The following is a 20,467-nucleotide window of genomic DNA, read 5'->3' as shown; positions in this document are numbered from 1 at the left end:
GGCAACAGAAGATGGCCTAAGTGCTTGTGCCTCCACATGTGTGTGGGATACCTTGAAGAAGCTCCTGGCTCCTGTTTTCAGATCTGATGTCCGTTATGGCCACTTCGGGAGTGAACCAGAGGATGGAAGACCTCTGTCTCTCCAGTTGTCTGTAATTTTGCCTCTCAAATAAATAAATAAATCTTTTTTAAAAAGTTTAATTAATTTATTTTTTTATTAAGATTTTTGAAAGAGTTACAGAGAGAGGCAGAGGCAGAGAGAGAGGTCTTTCATTCGATGGTTCACTCCCCACATGGCTGCAACAGCTGGAGCTGCGCCGATCTGAAGCCAGAAGCCAGGAGCTTCTTCCGGGTCTCCCATGCGGGTGCAGGGGCCCAAGGACTTGGGTCACCTTTTACTGCTTTCCCAGACCATAGCAGAGAGCTGGATCAGAAGAGGAGCAGCCAGGACACGAACCAGCACCCATATGGGATGCTGGCACTTCAGGCCAGGGCTTTAACCCACTGAGCCACAGTGCCGACCTCTACATTAGTTTAAATTAGAGAAACATTGTTTAATAGTATTTACTATTCTTTACTGCCATTTATTTTCTTCTGTTCCTATCTTGTATTAGTAAACATTCTTCCAACTGCAATACTTTTTTAAAAACAAGTGCCCAATATTTTTAAAAATAAGAGCTTTCACTCAAAAATAACAGCTTTAGGTTAGACAGGATGAATAGATCATAGACTTGAAACTGAGAGGAAGGAGTAGACTGTAAATATTTTCATTATAAAATGTTAAGTACATGAGGTTATGAATATGTCAGCTTGATTTAATAATTTCTCAACCTATCAAAACCTCACATTATATACCATAAATGCATGCAATTTATATTTGCTGAAAAAGAATGACAGCAAGAATCATAACATGTTGAGTAATAAGAAAGAGTCTATGAGCAATATCAGCCAAAAAGAAAAATAGAAAATTAAGTCTTGCAAATTTATCTGGAAAACTCAGGTTAGGCAACTTTGCAGTCAATTCCCACATGGTGGTTTGTGGCTGGGATAGAGCCAAAGGCCACCTGTTCACATGGGCTTACTAGTTCCTACTGTATTCGTGGTTTCCTACCATCTTATACCCAGCATATTCTCTTATTTAGGACATTTGCTTGACCTATGCTCATGATGCTATCATTTTTTTTTTTTTATTTGACAGGTAGAGTTACAGACAGTAGACAGTGAGAGAGAGAGAGAGAGGGACAGAGAGAAAGGTCGTCCTTCCGTTGGTTCATTCCCCAAATGGCCACTATGGCTGGTGCTGCGCCCATCTGAAGCCAGGAGCCAGGTGCTTCCTCCTGGTCTCCCATGCGGATGCAGGGACCCAAGCACTTGGGCCATCCTCCACTGCCCTCACGGGCCACAGCAGAGAGCTGGATTGGAAGAGGAGCAGCTGGGGCTAGTACCTGGTGCCCATATGGGAAGCTGGCCCCGCAGGCGGAGGATTAACCAAGTGAGCCATGGCGCCGGCCCCAGATGCTATCATTTTTTAACAGAAGCATTACTTTATTTGTTATAAGCATCACTTACAACAAAACAAACAGATCTTAAGTGTTCCGCTGGATGAGTTATGAGAATTGCAAACCCTGCTGTGTACCCTACTCAGAACAAGATCTAGAACTCTACAAACATCCCTTATGCCTCTTTCCAAGCCATCTTCCCTTTTCCCAAGGCAAGTTCAGTCAGTGCAGAGTAGTCCTACATTTCACGTACAGGGTCTCTGACTGTATGTATGCATTGTACATTCAAGCAGCATTTCCAAGATTATATTCAAAACATTTTTCTTCTCCTCATTAAATCAACACAGAACTATATGATGTAATGATTTCTGGACTCCAGAGTTATTCCACTGATCAATTTACATATCTCTACTATATACCATCTTGATAGTATAACAATTAAAGTCTTAGAATTAGGTAGTATAAGTCTTTCAACTGTGTTTTTTTTTTTTCCACTATTATTTTGACCATTCTAAGACATTTGCACTTCCATATAAATTTTAGAATCCAAATGTCTTAGAACAGAACACACACACACACACACACAAACTTCTTGGAATTTAATTTGATGCTCAAGTTATCTTTCTTTTTTTAAATTTATTTACTTTTTTATTTTTTTGACAGGCAGAGTTAGACAGTGAGAGTGAGAGAGAGAGAGAGAGAGAGAAAGGTCTTCCTTCCGTTGGCCCACCCCCCAAATGGCCGCTATGGCAGACGTGCTGCACCAATCAGAAGCCAGGAGCCAGGTGCTTCCTCCTGGTCTCCCATGCAGGTGCAGGGCCCAAGCACTTGGGCCATCCTCCACTGCCTACCTGGGCCACAGCAGAGAGCTGGACTGGAAGAGGAGCAACCGGGACAGAACCAGTGCCCCAATCGGGACTAGAACCCAGGGTGACGGCACCACAGGCGGATGATTAGCCAAGTGAGCCGCAGCGCTGGCCTCAAGTTATCTTCCAATTCATGGACAAATTATATCTGTCCATTTATTTATGTCTTTATTAATTTCTCAGGTATGTGTTATAGGTTTTAGTAAATGGATTTTTCATTAGCTTTATTTCTTGATATTGGATGTTTATTTCTTACTATTAAAAATGGTATTTTTTATTCTATTTTTAATTGGTGATTGGTAGTATACAGAATTGCATTAAGCTTACCTATAGTGATTTTGACTTCTTGTAACTTTATTAAACTCACTTGCTAGTTTGAGTATGTTCCTTTTTAAAATATTTTTATTTGAAAGGTAGAGTTACAGAGAGAGAGAGAGAAAGAGAGAGAGACCTTCCGTTTGCTAGTTCACCCCCAAATGGCCACAACAACCAGGGCTGGGACAGGCTGAAGCCAGGAGCCAGGAGCCAGGAGCCAGGAGCCAGGAGCTTCATGTGGGTCTCCTATGTGGGTACAGGGAACCAAGGATTTGGGTCATCCTCTGCTGCTTTCCCAGGTGCATTAGTAGGGAGCTAGATTGGAAGTGGAACATCCAGGACTCAAACTGGTGTACATATGGTATACCAGCATTGTAGGCAGCAGCTTAACCCATTTACGCTATAATGCTGGCCTTTGGATATGGTTTTTATGCTGCCTTTTTGAAGCAGCTCTTTTTAAGCAATATAATTTCTATTTTGCTTTTGCTACCAATGCTATGTTATTATCTGGGGCAGTTTTATTGCTCATATGCTTCATTCTTCATATCTTTATTTTTAAATGCTTCTGCTAGTATACAAAAAGTCTTATAAAATCTGGAATAATTTTTACTACAAAAATGTCCTATTTATGTTGAGATGCCCCAAGAATCTCAAATTCTGCTAATATTTTAAAATCTCCTTCACTATCACCAAGACCAGCATTCCCAGTTCAAGCAACCATCATCTTACAACTCAAGATATGTGTTAGCCCCAACATTACTTTCCTGAACTCATTATTGATCTTTTTAAAATTTAGTTTCTACAAGGTAGATATAATGATTTTACATATATGTTATATAACAGTTCATACACACCACACACACACACACAATGAGGTCACCTTTTTTCAAGCCTCTTCAACTGGCTCCCCTATTCTCGTAAAATAACTCCAAAATATTCACAGGGTCTTTTGCACAGGTCCTCCCTACTCCCTATCATGCCCTCTTGCCATTTCCCCTGCAACTCCATTCCCAACATTCTTTATGGTGAAAGTGCCACACTTAGTTTTACCTCAAATCCTTTGCACATGCTTCAATAACTGGAATACTCTTTCCACTCATCTTCTGTATCTGTACATATTCTTCATATCTTAGTTTTTTAAAAGATTATTTATTTGAATGGCAGAGTGACACACACGCACACAGAGAGAGACAGAGAGAGAGAGAGAGAGAGAGAGAGAGAGAGAGAGAGAAAGAAACCTGCTACCACTGACTCACTTCCCAAATGCATCCAAGAGCCAGGGTTAGGCCAGGGTGAAACTAGGACCCAAGAAATCCATCCAGGTCTCCCATCGGGGTGGCAGGGACCCAGACATTTGGGTCATCAACTGCTGTTTTCTTAGATGCATTAGCAGGAAGTTGGATCAGAAGTGAAGAGTAGGGATTTGAACGGGCACTCTGATACAGGTTGTCAGCATCCCAGGCATGTAACCTGCTGCACCACGACTCCACTCCCCAGATCTCAGCTTTAATACCACTCCTTTAAAAAAAAAAAGAATTATTTACTTATTTTGAAAGTCAGAGTTAGAGAGAGAGAGGAAGAGACAAAGAGAGAGGGATCATCCATTCACTGGTTTACTTTCTAGATGGCTGCAACAGCGAGAGCTGAGCCAGGCTGGAGTCAGGAGCCAGAAGCTTCTTCTGGGTCTCCCACATTGGTGGCAGGGACCCAAGCACTTGGCCCATCTTCTGCTGCTTTTCCCAGGGCATTACCATAGAGCTGGATCAGAAGTGGAGCAGCTGGGAATGAACTGGCACCCATATGGGGTGCCAGCATTGCAGATGGTGGCTTAACCCACTGCACCAGGCTTCCAGTCCCATAATATCACTCTTGCAGGGGACATTGTGTTGACACCCTGGATTTAGGTAATGGTAATTATGTGATTACTCTTAGGAAAAGGGTGTATAACTCTGCACATGCTGATAACCATTGAGCTATGTGGTATATATCAGAATGGTATACTTGGTGATATGTGGATTATAACTGAGTAAAAACAGCTATATAAGAAGAGCCCAATGAACTACTAAACAGTTGCTTTAAATAGACTTCCTTCTCAGTTTTATAAGTTAGTCAGATGATTTCCAGAGTAAGCAGTTGGAAAAGGTTATGTAACCATGAGGTGCACTAATATGATGTCAGCTCAGGTTCACTCCTTCCAGCTCTGTAATCTAAACTAGCCCTACTTGACCAGCTGATACTTTGCAGATGTTTGCTAGTTCACATCTTAAAATAGCCCTGACCCACTCTACCGGGCTCCACTGAACACAAGTGTTACCACATGCTTCTCAGTCTCAATAGCCCATGTCAGAAAACTGTCCCTCCAACAACGATGGGGAAGACAGCAGCACTTTCATGGACAAACACTGAAAATTGCCCTCCAAATGCACATCCCATCTCTATTCTCTGTACCTGCTCACTTCCTTTCAACCTTATCCTGATTTTTTCTTTCTTCATTTGGGCCTTTTTGCCCCAACCAACTTTTCATGGATTTCTTCCTCCAGGTATATGATACATTCTTTTACTTTCCACCCAAACATTACCTCTCAACATAGTATTGAAGAGATACATTGCAAAATGTGTCCTACTGGGGCTAGCATTGTGGCTCAGAGGGTTAAAACTGTGGCCTACAGCATTGGCATCCCATATGGCCCTGGTTCAAGCATAGGCTTTTCCACTTGTGATCCAAGCCTGGGAAAGCAGTGGACGATGGCCCAAGTGCCTGCTGCTGCCCCTGCACCCATGTAGAAGACGAGAAGAAACTCCTAGCTCCTGGTTTCAGTCTGACCCAGTCCTAGCCATTGCAGCCATTTGGGGAGTGAACTAGCAATGGAAAATCTCGCTCTATCCTTCTCTGCCTTTCAAATAAATAAATTAATAAATATTTTTAAAAAATGTGCTCTGCTTCAAAAATTGGCACATTTAGGAAACTGTTAAGTACATAATCAGTTAACTGTGTTTTCTATCAAACTACAAAATTAATACATGTTTCCAGCTTTCTCAAAGGAATATTAACTGCTATACCCACATACTCCTTTCCTCTAGACAAACATAACATCTGCATATTTTCATTCCTTTTAAAAATTTACTTCTCTGCAACATGATTTTCTACTTAACAGACCTTAAATACTTCAAAAGGGCAAAGCATAGAGATTAAACTCATTTTTGAAAAATACTCCAATGCATGTCAATTACAAGGGGGTGAGATAAATGAATGGACTCAAAAAACTACACAGGATGCATTCACAAAAGGCTTTAGTCACTGGTAAGGATGTGCTACAGCAGGAAAATAAAAGTCCAGGAAAGACCAGGGGTCTGAGCAATTCCTAAGTACTTGCCAGGGTCTTTTTCTCATTCACCCAGTATGTGGATTTGGAACTTCCATGATATGGACAAGAAATCCTTGTGTTGGAGAGGCCTGGACTGGGTTCTCATGTGGTCTTTTAAGCACTCTTTCTAGCTAATTACCCAGACTGTGTAACTAGTTTCACTAGGTAAGACATGAATTTATATATACCCTAAAAGTAAGTAGAGAAACCAGTCTGTACCTCCAGGGGACTTTCAAACTTTAAACAGCATCTTATAAATAAATCACCAGCTAGTTCATCTTGTCCTTATCTTGGCCTGGGCTTAGCATCACACTTCCAGGTGTTGCAGAGATAAGCACAGAGCTATCCAGCCCAGCACATGTGGCTATTTTACATGACAGTTGTATCGTCATGCAGTCAGCTCTCCTCCCCCTGAAGGAAAGTTCAACCTCTGTCCCTAATGAGTTGTACTATGAGAATTGACTGCAAATTTTGCTCCCAAACTGTACTCTATATGTTGTGTGTGTGCATGGGTGCCAACTGTTGAAGTCTATGCTTATCATGGAGTTGGTCCTCTGGTATATAAAGTCAAACTAAAAATGAACCACAATGAAGAAGATGGGAGAGGGAGAAGGAGGTGGGATGAGAGTTGGTGGGGGGGAGAGTGGGTATGGAGGAAAGAACTACTGTATTCCTAAAGTTGTATCTACGAAAAATACACTCATTAAAAAAAAAATAAAAAAAATAAAAAAAGAGAGTTCAAGTTCCACTTTTTTTTCCCTACTCCTACAGAAAACACTGAAGTATAGTCACACAATTGTATCCTGTAAGAGAGAATCCCTAAAAAGAATGCTATTGACTCCACGGTGTTTTCATCTGTACTTTTATCAAATACAATCAGATTAACTCCCTAAGAACCTACAATAAAACATAATCTCACTAGCAATGTAATCACAGGACTAGAAACCCAGACAAGCACAAATTGTTACCATTCACTTGAATTCTGTCAATGTGGTGAATATTTGGTATGTATTCTGAAGCATTATTTGGTATATCTGGTATGTATTCCAAGTGCTGCAGCACTTGGATTAGGCAAGGAGTAAATTACCTTAATGTCCCTGTACTGAGTTAGAATCCTAAGTAAACAGAGTGAGATATCGGGAAATTTCACAAAATCTTGCTACTCAATACTTGTTGCATGGGTCTGCCACAACTGTAACATTTGAAGCTTGTTAGAAATGAGGACACGTTTCTATTCCTACCCCCATTTATTCTCTTCTTGAAATACAAAACAAGAAGACAGCAAGAAGGGAAGGGATTACACAGCTAGAAACTTGAGGTTAGACCCATCTTAGGATATAGAGAGCAACACAGAATTCCGGTGAAGTTAAAAATTAACTCACAACATTGAAAAAAACTGTACAAATCAAGACTTGAACACTGGTTAAAGATACAAGTCAATCACGTAATTGATTGTTGACTTGCTTTTGAAACATCCAAGCCTTAGAACAATTAAAATAAACATTACCACATGTAGTATGCTGGTGACTGAAATAGCAACCTCGCTATTTTTAATCAGTGGCCTCCTCTGACCCAGCTCCAACCAGGTTTAGAGAAAGCAAGTAGCAGTGTCTCGTCCTTTGTGGAGGCTTGGTTTTCTTGGACAAAAGGAACAGAGCCTCTTCTCTGGGTCTAAAGCTTGAGGGCAGACTTGAGTCACCAAGTACCGGACTAGGGATGCCCATGAAGAGAGTGAGGTAGGATAGAAAGGCCAGAAGGGCAGGTGCAGGGTACTTCAACAGCTCACTCTTGCAACGACAAAACTCCTCTACTTCTCTGCTTTTTCATCCCTACACACCTGCTACAGTTTCCTCACACCTTTAATTACTCTGACAGTATGCATGGGAAGACTTCAAACAAATACTTCAAATTTAACCTGTTTTTGCTTAGCAGGATACTAGTTAACAGCTTTGTTGCAATGAGTTTCTTTTTTGAGATGAAAACATTCTGTTAGCTACCTTGGGAATGCCTGAATCCAAGGCCCTGCAGGAAGTAGCCCTCTCTCAAGACTCAAGTCAACCCTGCTCAGGTGCAGCGCTCACTGACACTGGAAGCGAAGCTCTGGAGGAGAAGCTTGTCACCCCACCCCCCAAACCCGAATCAGATGGTCTGCCACAGGGGATGCGACTGCAGTGCTGGTCCACAGCAACCAAGTTAATTCACCTGTGGGCAACAAAGAAACTCATTCACAGGGCCGATGGCACCACCAACATCACAGAGGACCCAGAAAGTGTAGCAAAGGCAGGGCGCTGCAGGGAGGTGAGAATGCAGCCCAGTTCAGCTTCCCAGCTGGGCAAGGAAGGAACACCAACAGACCCACACGAAAGCATGAATGCGTACACTAGGTGGACTCCTGCTTCCAAAGACAGTTTTAGGGCAAAATCCTCACTGTGGTCCACAGACTGACACCGCACAAAAGCCTTTTGTGTAAACTTGCCTACAAAGGTCAAACAGAACCACCACATGTGTGGCCAAACCACAAGTGTCGGAAAACTTCCCGGCACTCATTCCTCATTGGCTAAGTTATACAGAGTGGTATCTAATCGGCTTATGCGGCCTCTATCAACTCATCTATAAAACGTTTAGTGATGGCCTTGAAAATGTGGCCCCTCGCCAGCAGCTCCAGCAGCGTTGAGAAGCCCCTTCCCCTCCAGGAGCTGGGAGCCCACCAGGGGATTCTGGTGTGTGTGTGTGTGTGTGTGTCTGACGTGGTCAGAATATAGCGCCCAGCAATTCCCTCTTCTCAAAATGCTTTCCCTTATTCCTGCTCAGAGTCATGAATCATTCACTTTTCTCTTAATTGAGAAATTTCTTCAAAGAAAAATCTCTCTCCACGGTATCACCAATGAATCATTCCATAATCCCTTGCAATCTGGCTTCAGTTTTCACAGTTCCATAAACACTCTTCAGTTAAGAACTGGAACTCTAGTTAGGAAAAATTAAGAATTTAAATGCCAGATTAAGTGGGCGCCTTGGTCCTCATCCTATTTTAGTTTTTTTTTAAATAAATTTGAAAGACAGAGAAAGAGACAGACTGAGAGACTCAGAGAGCTCTCCCATCCCCTGGTTCATTCCCTAAATGTTCATAACAGCCAGTGCTGGACCAGGCTGAATCCAGGAGCCAGGAATTCAATCCAGGTTTCCTATGAGGGTGGCAAAGTTACCACCTGCAGCCTCTCAGAGTGAGCACTTGAGGAAGCCTGAGTGGACAGTGGAGCTGGGACTCAAACCCAGGCCCTCTGATATGGAATGCAGGTACCCAGACAGTGGCCTAACCACTGCACAAAATGCCCACCCTTGCTCCTCTTCTAAGTAGCAGCGCTGGGTAATGAGTTTGCCCTCCTTCCCCCAAGTCCCATTGGATCCATCCACTCTCTGCTTCCCATTGTCTCCACCTTCAATCTCCTCCCTAATTAATCAAAACTCAGTTTCTTTCTGTGCCTCTCCCTGGCCCCTCCGCACACAGACCATCCACACCCTCTAGCATGGCCTCCAAGCTTCACACCTTGACTTTCAAAAGCTTCCTAACGGTGACCCTAACTTGCCTTCCTGTCCCTGCTTCTTTTGCTCCCTGACATGTATTCTGTGCTCTTGCCAAATAGACCGTTTGCTCATCCCAGAACACATCTCATGTCTTCCCAGTTCTAAAGTATTGTTTCTATGAGGGTTCTTAAAAACTTTGTGGGGGCTGGCGCCGTGGCTCACTTGGTTAATCCTCTGCCTGGGGCGCCGGCATCCCATATGGGCACCGGGTTCTAGTCCTGGTTGCACCTCTTCCAGTCCAGCTCTCTGCTGTGGCCTGAGAAGGCAGTGGAGGATGGCCCAAGTGCTTGGGCCCCTGCACCCACATGGGATACCAGGAAGAAGCACCTGGCTCCTGGCTTCGGATCGGCGTAGCTCTGGCTGTAGCAGCCCTCTTGGGGGTGAACCAGCAGAAGGAAGACCTTTCTCTTTCTTTCTCTCTCTCTCTCTCTCTCACTGTCAAAACTCTGTCCAAAAAAAAAAAAAAAAAAAGTTTGTGGAAAAATGGAATGAAAAGACAAGTTTAATTTGGTGCCAAAATTTTGTGATTCATGCACCCTTTTCCCCCAAAACACAGTTTCCACATACCTTCCGAAGCATCCTCAAATAATTCTCCCTCCTGGGTCACCCACAGGTACCGCCCCAGCCTCTCTGCTTCTGAACTTCCACTCACCCTTCACAAACCTCTCACAGGACACTTCTGAATCCTCATCGCCCTCATTTGGCCTTTCATCCCTCTTCCCCCCACCCCCTTGCATTACTGTATCAGTCTGTGTCGTATCTTCCCTATCTAATTATAAGGGCAAGAATGAAGAGACTTCTCAGCATTTTTCTGCACAAGGAAATGTTCAATAGAGACTTTCTGAAGTGAAAGAACAAATGTTTTAACTTTGAATCACACCTGCTTTCTCCAGGAAATCTTGAAAAGCAATTTATTTGGGTTTTGGTAAAAAAATGGGAGGAAAATACCCTTGATACTGGAATACCTGCTTTAAATTAAAAAAAAAAAAATAACGAAAGACAAAGTGAGTGAGGCATGCACATGTAGGAAATGAAACCAAGAGCAAAACCAAAAGCCAAGCCCCAAATCAGGCCTTTTTCACTGTAACTATTTCCTAAATTTCCCCAGTGGGTTTTGCTCTTTTGTGTGCAGCTTTTATTTATAGGACAACGGAAAAGATGGTATTTTCCCATAAGTAAATTTCTCCCTTCCGTCTCAAGCTAGTGTGGAACAGAACTAATCAGTTCAATGTATACAATCCTGTTCTTGCAGTAATTTGAAAGTGCCAAAATGTATGTTATGTTAAAAATTGAGTTCAAATAATGAAGAAATGGAGAAAATGAAGGTACTGAACATGTTTTAGGCATCTGGAGTCATTTAGTCCTTGCATCTGTTCAATGCCAGGATCACGGAAACAGTACTAAGAACCCTTCACTGAGAAGCTGATGCACTTTTTAAAAAAGATTAATTTACTTTGAAAGGCAGAGTTACAGAGAGAAAGGGGGGGGGGAGAGGAGATAGAGAGAGAGAAAGAATATCTCCCATCCACTGGTTCACTCTTCACTGTGCCAGGCTGAAGCCAGGAGCCTGGGAGCTTTATCCCAGTCACCTGACAGCTTTACTTGCTATGCCACAACGCTGGCTCCCCGACACACTCTAACATGTGGCAGGGTATGGTGAATCAGGTGGGGGACCTCCAGGGAGACAAAAAGGCAATGCACTCTTCTTTTCAATACATAAGGAAGGTGATGCTATTTTAAGTCCCTTAGCATGAAACACTCCATTGCACAGCACTGACATAAATTTAACCAGATGGACTCAGCCCTGTTAGTGGATTATTTCAGACTTAACACTCTGCAACACATTCAACCCACACTAAACTCAACACTTTTGTCCATGGACATTTAAAGGTGAAATGATTTACTTGAGAAATACACATGGGGAAGCAGAATCGTTAATGGCTATCAGCCACAACCAACCCACTCAGTTCTCCTCCAGAGCAGCCCAATGTAGTTATGGGGGCCTCCTCATAACAGGTGGAGGGGAGTACACTTATTATTTGTAGCTCTGTACCTAGTTTAAAAGAATTTCATGTTGCCTTTTCTAAAAATTACTACATAGCAACACTGCCTCATTAAACTAACAAGTATTCTCATGTAGTAGACTACCTACTACCATAACAAAACAAAGTGTTACACAGCTAACTGTAGTCATGCTGGCCCTCCTTCAACTACAGCAGCAAGCCAGGGGATGGATAGCATGCCAGACACCAAGGTCCTATCTCCCACACCTGCACAAGGAACCCATATCACCCCTCAGGAAATATATCCAAAACCGGGGTTTTTGAAAAGCACATCCATTCACTAGGAGGCATTTAAAAAACTTCCCCAACACTTAGCTTCTGCACGGGAATGCCACGCTTTCCAGGGCCTTGCCTTTGTGATGTTATGTGGAACTGTCATTCCACTTGCAGTTTTGGCAGGCTAGTTGTAACAGCATCTTATAAAAGAGGAGGAAAGCATGCACTTGCCATTTGAAAAGAGAACGAATGTAACCACTACGGAAAATTCTTATGAGGACTGGCTTTCATTTACATAGAACAGCAATAACAAACTTATAACAACCCAGTTCAGGGAAAACAATGCAAGGGTGTCTCGAATGTACGTGTAGACACGTGGAGGAGGGTATGTTATGTCAAAAATTGAGTTCAAACAAAGAAAAAAGTGGAGACAATGAAGAACTGCAAGAAGGAAAACTGGTGCATTCTGAATATGGCCGTGGGAAGGGGGAATAGCACTGTGTTCACCAGAGGCAGAGAAAGGTTACAATGGTGAATTCAGGACTTCGACACGGGAGGCAGAGAAGAGGCGAGGACTTTGACACACTAGTATTTCATCAGGGCCTTTTGATATTTCCTTATCTATACTCAGGAATTTGTCTGGAGTGTAGTTGTTTACCATTCACTTTCTCTGCATGTTTAGTGTATCTGTTAAGACAAGACCCCAGGCTGAGAGATACTGGGCACACAAATACAGAAAACAGTTAGACCTGCCCTTTGCAGTGTTCTTATCTAGTCTATACAAGCCATCACACCCAAAAACAGGAGCAAAGAGAGGCAGCCACAATTCTTTGGGAGGAGTAGACAAAACTGACCAAGGCTCATAAACACCCCTAGGATTTCCAGCATCTATGTACTCCGGCTTCCCCACTGCAACTAGGTTCTTGGAAACCAATATACTATTTTGCATCTGCCAGGCCACTGTACCATATACCTAACCCAGTTAGAAATCTCCAGGGCAAGAATTGGCTTGTTTCCCACAGTAGTGGTGGTAACAGGCTCAAGGGTAAAGCCTATGTGTGAAGTTCTGAGTGAGGTCCAAAATCCAAAATTTGATCTATGATTGAATTTGGTAATTGGTGAAAATGAGGCACCAGGCAGGCACTAGTCTATAGTTAAATGGCTGAGAATACTGGAAATGAAATTAGTAATTTATATTCCTGAAACTGCTAGGAGAATGAATGACAGAGGAAGAAAGCTACTCTGTAATGCCTCATGGAAAATCAGGAAAGAAAATACTTGTTTCTCTAAGAAGAGAGAATGTTACTATTTGAATGAAGGAAAGATATCTTTTCCACATTTTGTGGTCTTGGTAAACATCCAGAAAAATGAAAATTTAAGTAATACTTCAAATGCCTTTCAAAAAGTAACTACCTGTCAAAAATACCCCTCTTCCCACTTCTACACACCCATGGCTGCCTCAATTCAGGAAAGCAAATAGAATTTCATTCTGGTCTAATGACAACAGATGGCTTTACATTTTTATTATTTCCTATCAACTGCGGAGCCAAGAGGACAGTCTAAACCCAAATCAGGCAAAAAAACAAAAGATACTATTTTCAGAAAACAATTGTGAACGTTAACCTAAAAAACATAAAAACCATAATTTCTTCACAATATGTTATTTTCAAGTATTCTTCTGATTACAACTTGAAGTTTTTTTAGATGTTAAGCTGTAATACTTTATTTTTGAAAGAAGGTTTATATATACTTCCCCCCACCATCATTTTTAATCATAAAGCTAATCTTGTTAACCCCTGAAGGAAATTGGAAAACCATGATTGGTAGCCAAGAACAAGTATTTGCTCTGAATGTTAATGAAAGGGAGTATTTTTGGAAGTTGGTGTGTACCTAGAAACTCAGAATACCTGTCAGTATGTGAAATAGTGGCCTCAGATCATCCAGGCTATAACAGCCACATCTCAACTATACTGCCTGACATTGCAATTTAGGATTGAAAATAAGTAACTGCCAGTCCTTATAGTAGGATCCTTCTGCTATAAAATACAGTATAAATTAGGAAAAAATGCATATTTTTGTTTCAGAAACTGCTACTGAATATTCTTAGTAGTATGGCAACAAGTGAAAAAACTTCATCTTGCCAAAAAAAAACCAGGAATTGACGTATCTGGGTTTCTACTCCCTTTCATTCCCCATGGTGTCCTGTCACATCTAAGCTCCTGGAACAGCTGTGTTTCTGGGCTTCTAACAGCTCCATACCCTGATTCATTCTGTTCCCTGTCCTTAAGCTGCAATCTTCATCCTCTTCCTGGCAGATAAACCTTCAACAACTACTCAGTATACTAAAGTTAAGTTGAAATCCCTTTGGTTTGGCATTCGAGTCCCTTGAAAATCTGACCCTAGTCCACCCTTTTTTCCCCTTTATTTGAGAGGCACAGAGAAGAGAAAAAGGAAAGAGGAAGAGGAGGAGACAGAGCACAGACATGAGACAGTGCTCCCATTCATTGGCTCATTCCCCAAATGCCAACAAAGGCTAGGGCTGGCCAGGATCAAACCAGGATCTGGGAACTCAGTCAGGTTTCCCACATGGGTGACAGGGACCCAACCACTTCAGCCATATTTGTTGGCATGCAGACATTTTAACCAGCATCTTTTCAAACATTATTATTATTAAGGTACATTTTATTTGCAAAGTAGAGAGATACAGAGATACAAGGAGATCTTTCATCTGTTGCTTCACTCCTCAAATACCTGTAACAGCCTAGGTTGGGCCAGGTGCCAAAGTCAGGAGCCAGGAACTCAATCCAGGCCTTTCATATGGCTAGCAATGACCTATGTACTTGACTCATCACCTGCAATCTCCCAGGGTGCACATTAGGAAGAAGTGAAATTGAAAGTGTAGCAGCTGGGACTCAAATCAGCCACACCAATAGGGGATGCAGGTGCCCCATGGGTAACTGACCTGCTGCCTCACACACCTACCACTTACACCCGCGACAGCCTACCTCATAAGCCATGTGCTTGCTTCCCTCTGAGAGGAGTCTCTTTTCTACGCACGCTCTGATAATGGTTTAACAAAACCTTCTTACTCTGTGGTTCAGGGTGACCTCTTCCTCCTGTTCCCTTTCAGCCCACTTGTAAATATCTTCCCCACTCCTATCTTCTTACACAAAGTCCTCCTCAGACTCAAGATCGCCACACAATTCTTTCCCTTTTTTTTTTTTTTTTTTTTTTTACAGGCAGAGTGGATAGTGAGAGACAGACAGAGAGAGAGAAAGGTCTTCCTTTGCTGTTGGTTCACCCTCCAATGGCCGCCGCACCGCGCTGATCCAAAGCCAGAAACCAGGTGCTTCTCCTGGTCTCCCATGGGGTGCAGGGCCCAAGCACTTGGGCCATCCTCCACTGCCTTCCCGGGCCATAGCAGAGAGCTGGACTGGAAGAGGGGCAACCGGGATAGAATCTGGCGCCCTGACCAGGACTAGAACCCGGTGTGCCGGCGCCGCAAGGCGGAGGATTAGCCTGTTAAGCCACGGCGCTGGCCAATTCTTTCCCGTTTTGAAGTTCTCCAGCATCTGACATGGGAAACAAGATTTAGAGCAAAAAATCTAACAAGACTGAAATAGTGTAACCTAAACCCTTTGACTTCTACATGTGATAATTTCTTACCTTGTGCTTCCAAGGGTCTTTTTATATATATAACTGAACAACTAGGCTATAACTTCTTTTTTGTATTTACCATAATAATCTTGGTAAATATTTTGTAAATTTCTTAGGTTAATTAGTACATGCACCTTCCTCAACTTATAAAAAATGGACAGGTAAGGCCTCTGCTGAGAATTAGTTGATATCAGACTGCTCTTTCATTGCGTTTCCCCTTCATGTTCTAAACACAAAACCCTCTTGTTCTGCTTCCTTTTTTTTTTTTTTTTTTTTTTTGTATTGCAGGTTATTATTAACAATGGGTCTGATCATACTGTTTAAAGTTCCTGCTTTTTAGAACATGGCTGTACATGCATGGAAGGGACCCAGAGCACAAAACCTCATCACACAACCTAGACATATGCAGAAGGAAAACCCAGCTGGTGGAACCAGAGGCCACAGCAATGCTGGAAGCTGGGTGCACTGGAGACATTTCAGAAACGAGAGGTCCCTTAAACACAGAGATCTGCAACCGGAAGCCAATCTTTCCACACTGGCCTGATTCAGGACGTGCTCTGCCAGGTTTTTCTGCACACCAGTTTTCTCCTATGTAATCTATAAAGCTTTCTCCAAGCCCTCAGTCAGGGAGGCAGATTTAAGAGAGACTCTTTTGACTCCTTACTTACAAGTAATAATAATAAAGCCTTTCCCTCCTCAAAGGACGAGCCTCACAGAGCACGGCTTGGAGTGGCAGGCAGAGACCCTCTAATGGTAAGAAAGCAGCAGGGCATTCCGATAGGGCCCCATAATAATACCAGCAATATAAAAACATGATTTCCAATGACCAGGCAATGGTGACAGGCATCCCTGATCCTCGTCACATCACAGAACCTCAGAGCGAGATGACACCCTCAGAGGGGCAAGCTTAGAGATAGGACAGGAAGTCTGCTTTCCATGTTTCAAAGTAGTATTTAAAAATCAGAGTGCACAATGGCTTATTGGGTTGTCATGGAGGTCATTTAGTTTTTGGTTGCGTCAAAACGAGACCCATAGCAAAAGAGCTACGCCCAATGCCAGGCCCTCCCCAGAAGCTGGCCTTGTGTCCATCATTTTCTTTATTTCTAGGGCATATGTCACCTGCATATATAGTGAACTCAGAGTGCTTCCAACACACTTTTCACCCAAGTAACATTTCATCTGATTATTTCCTATGCATCTTTTCCAGAGTGACACCTACAGATCAAAAAGAAAAAAAAAAAGGCACATCACAGCGCTTAATGTTGTCAACATAACTGCAGATTTTGTAGGCATCCCCTGGGAGCACATCGCTATAAGGCACTTAAAACACTGCCTTTCAGAAGCAGTAGCACTGTAAATCACTTGAATGTGAGTTTAAGTGCCATAAGAATAAATGCTACAAAGCAAGAATCAATTTACCCTGGAACAAAAAGTTAAGATATACACAGTATTCTCAGTTGAATTACATTCCATCCAAGTGAAGCGTATATGGGACTATCAATATAATTGGCAAATATGATAAATAATATGTAAAATTCCTACCTTGGGTCTGTTTCTTGTTCACTGCATTATCAGCTTTATGCCGTTTCTAAAATTTAAAAGCAAAAAGAACAACTGTGAAAAAGTGAATAAGATAATAAAACAGCACTCCTAACAAAATAGAGATTTCTTCTAACTTGGGTTTCTCAGGGTTTTTATTCATTGACACTCATATCAATATTATAAACATGCTTCAGAGGAGATGTGGGGATGTTGGGATGTGAAGAATCAGGGGGCACTTGGGAACTTGAACTTGAAAGTACCATGTGCAGTCTCTGCACACAGAACCCTCTTCTGGGGACACTGATTTGTGATGCTCAAAATATTAAAATTTAATATACTAGGAAAGCTTCAACTTTTACTCTTTAGCTTAAATAATTCATTTAAAAAAAGACTACTCAAGAGAATTATCTATAATAACTACCTTTTAATAATGGTATTGAAATATTTTCAGCTTCAGCTTATGAAACTCATCTTCTAATTAAGCCGAGTACACCCTCTGTAATTTAAAGATGTGCTGCAGTCTGTCAGTGATTAGAACGAAATTATTTTCCCATTTGCATATAGCCTCTTCTCTTCATTGCTCTCATATAGGCTACCCACCACTTGTAGCCATGAAATTATAGGATCCCATTCTCCTTCCTCTCCAAAGCATCTACAAAACTAAACGGTAAGCAGGTGAGTTAAAGTCTGAGGCTAGGTGGGTCAGTTTGAAGAGCTGCACAAGTTAAGGTTTCCATAGCAGTAAGAAAAAGAAACCAGGGCTCAGGGGAAAGGTGAGAATTGGAGTGACCAGGGGAAAACTATCTTCTCTACAGTTCAACTAGAGGTTTTCCATAGCTTCTGTCTAAACTTACAGCATTGAGTCTAACAAACACACCAGACTTCATTAACGTTGCAGAAATGTGCTGTGTGCAAGTAACTCTCTGCTCAAAAATGCTACCACATCAAGTCCAAGATCAAAATTAGCTGTGCATACCTATTACAGGAGTTGGAACACATGTAAAATAAGTGAGTTCTCAAGTTTTCCATTTGAGAAAGAAAACATGGTTTTCAGAATCACAGCACATGTGTGAAAAACTCTCAAAGAGAAAGGGTGGCACGGTGGATCAGCAACACTTCTCTAAGAGACAGCAGCACCCAAGAGCAGTGGAACAACAGCTGGCAGCCTGAATTCTGTTCTGAACAATCAGCCACTGAACTGCACAAGATGCAAATACAGCACCCAAAATGCCTCTGTGTGGGAGAAGCACTGAAAATGACTTCTGCCACATCCATGTGCAGAAACACACTGCAATTCTTTCTTAGTATGAAATGTTAATAAGAGTATTATTGTAGACTTTTAATAGTTCTACTATTGCTTCTAAAAGTAAGCACAACTTGCTAGAAAATACTGAGTTTTCAGTTATGTTAAATTTGTAGTATCTGTATACAATATTTTATAATTGTAAAACTAAAATATTTATTATCTTTTATTAATAAATATGGCAAGAAAATTAAAAAGTAATCTAAAATAAATGTTGGTACAAAATGATCCAAGGTAAATTTAGATATTCAGAGCAGAACAGATACTTATAAGATAATGCACAGCTATCACAAACATTGGTTAGATTTGCAACTGAAGGAGACAGATAAAAGCTAATTAGTGAAACATTCCTCTTCAAATAGGAAATTCAATCTTAGTGAAACCTAAAACTACCCTGTACATTACTTTCCACCTGCAGAGAATTCTTGCACAGGAGCAGCTTTTTCTTCAACCTTTCCATCACAGAATAAATTAGGTTACTTGTCAAGAAATAAGTGCATTGAATATAAGGATGGACCTAGATTTTCAGCTTGGGACTACAAAAAGATAGCATCTAACCTCTGTATCATAATTCCTTCTGAAACTAACAGTTCACAAGAATAAAGTTATTCTCTGATTTAAACTATTCTTACTGTCTTACAATCAGAATTCATTTAGTGTCACTGGGAGCTGATCAATTATTTAACATGTATTATCAACATTTGATTGACAGTACATCAATACGTTGCATTTTATAAAGAGTCGCATGAACTTTGGACACTCATTCATTCTGGAAGCCATCCGCTTCCTAGGCATTCCTTCTTACATCATTGCCCAGGTTTTTCACTTGTACAGTGACCCCAGCATCTCCTCTGCTTGCCTGCTATTCAGTGAAGGGATTTGTCAACACAGACCCCCTGGCACTCCTCACCCTTTACTCCACATCCTTCTCTAAGTTCAACTCTTTCATACCCGCAGTGTCAATGATAAGCCATTCATAAATATGGACCATACAAGATTCCATCTGAACCCCACACAGTTCTCTCCAGTTTCTCCCTTGACATCTCTCCTGGATGGTCTGAAAGGCATCTCAAACTGTGACCACAAGGTAGCCTACAACCCCAGTCCCCAAGATTCGGTCCTTGTCTCACATACAACCATCCTTGTATGGTTCTCTCACTCCTACTCAACCTCTTTATTTATGTATTTACTAAAAGCACTCACCTATGTGCCAGGCCCTATTACTACTGCAGAGGTTATAGCAATGAACAAGACACAAAAAACTCTTGCTCTCATGGGACTTACATTCTAGTGACTGGAGTTTTAGATCATGAATAAAATAAGTAGGTTATATAGCATGTTAGGTGGTGTTAATGCTTGTCATACATGTTGAATTAATTTTTATATTTTCCATATCCTTCCTAACATTTAGTCTAATATATCTTCATAATGTACACTATTTACTAGAATACTCTTCCAAATAGTCTGTTTTCCTCCCAATCCATTAGCCAAAAGGATATTTGGATGATGACAGTCAAGGTAACATTTACTCACTGCTCACCATACACTAGACACTATTCTAAAGACTTCATGTATGTTAATTATTATCTTAATAGTCCATTGTGATTATTAATGTTTATCTTCTCTACTAGACTGCCAGCTCCACTGTAGCTACTTTTACTAACATATTCCCAGGATTGGTTCCTACAGGTTATAGTCTTGATCTTTCCTGTAAGAAATGAACATTTGACAAGATGTAGCTTTTAAAAAAAGAGTTCTCCATCAATTTCTGAATATTGTAAAGTAGTGTGCATGTCATATGTTACATGCACATAAAAATAGGAAATCATATTAGGCTAAGATGTCCAAACCACCAAAATGTACAGTGGTGGACAAGTTTTCAGTATCTCACCTGAAGGCAATTCTTATTTTTAAAAGTTTCAGGGATAAAACATAGTCAGTTGTTTAACAGAATATAAAAGTGGTTGACTAGAATGTAAGCTGTGTTTTTTTCACTGATTTACAGGTGCAAACACTACCCATCTTCACCAACAATGAGTTCTCTACTTCCATGGACATTG

At 41.5% G+C, this 20,467-nt stretch overlaps 1 protein-coding gene across 2 annotated transcripts in view; it reads right to left on the bottom strand.

The window, feature by feature from the left end:
• The window catches only part of ATP8A1 (ATPase phospholipid transporting 8A1), a 257,106-nt gene that overhangs the window by 194,807 nt on the left and 41,832 nt on the right, over positions 1–20,467 (bottom strand). For both annotated transcript variants that reach the window (XM_062213046.1, XM_062213047.1), the window contains one exon: positions 17,105–17,150. In XM_062213046.1, the coding sequence (XP_062069030.1) occupies positions 17,105–17,150 (46 nt within the window). The remainder of the gene's footprint in view (positions 1–17,104; positions 17,151–20,467) is intronic.

The sequence above is a fragment of the Lepus europaeus genome, chromosome 16, assembly GCF_033115175.1.
Source record: "Lepus europaeus isolate LE1 chromosome 16, mLepTim1.pri, whole genome shotgun sequence".
NCBI lineage: Eukaryota > Metazoa > Chordata > Mammalia > Lagomorpha > Leporidae > Lepus > Lepus europaeus.
Note: the sequence above shows the minus strand (reverse complement) of the source record. Positions and strands in the feature narration are given on the sequence as shown.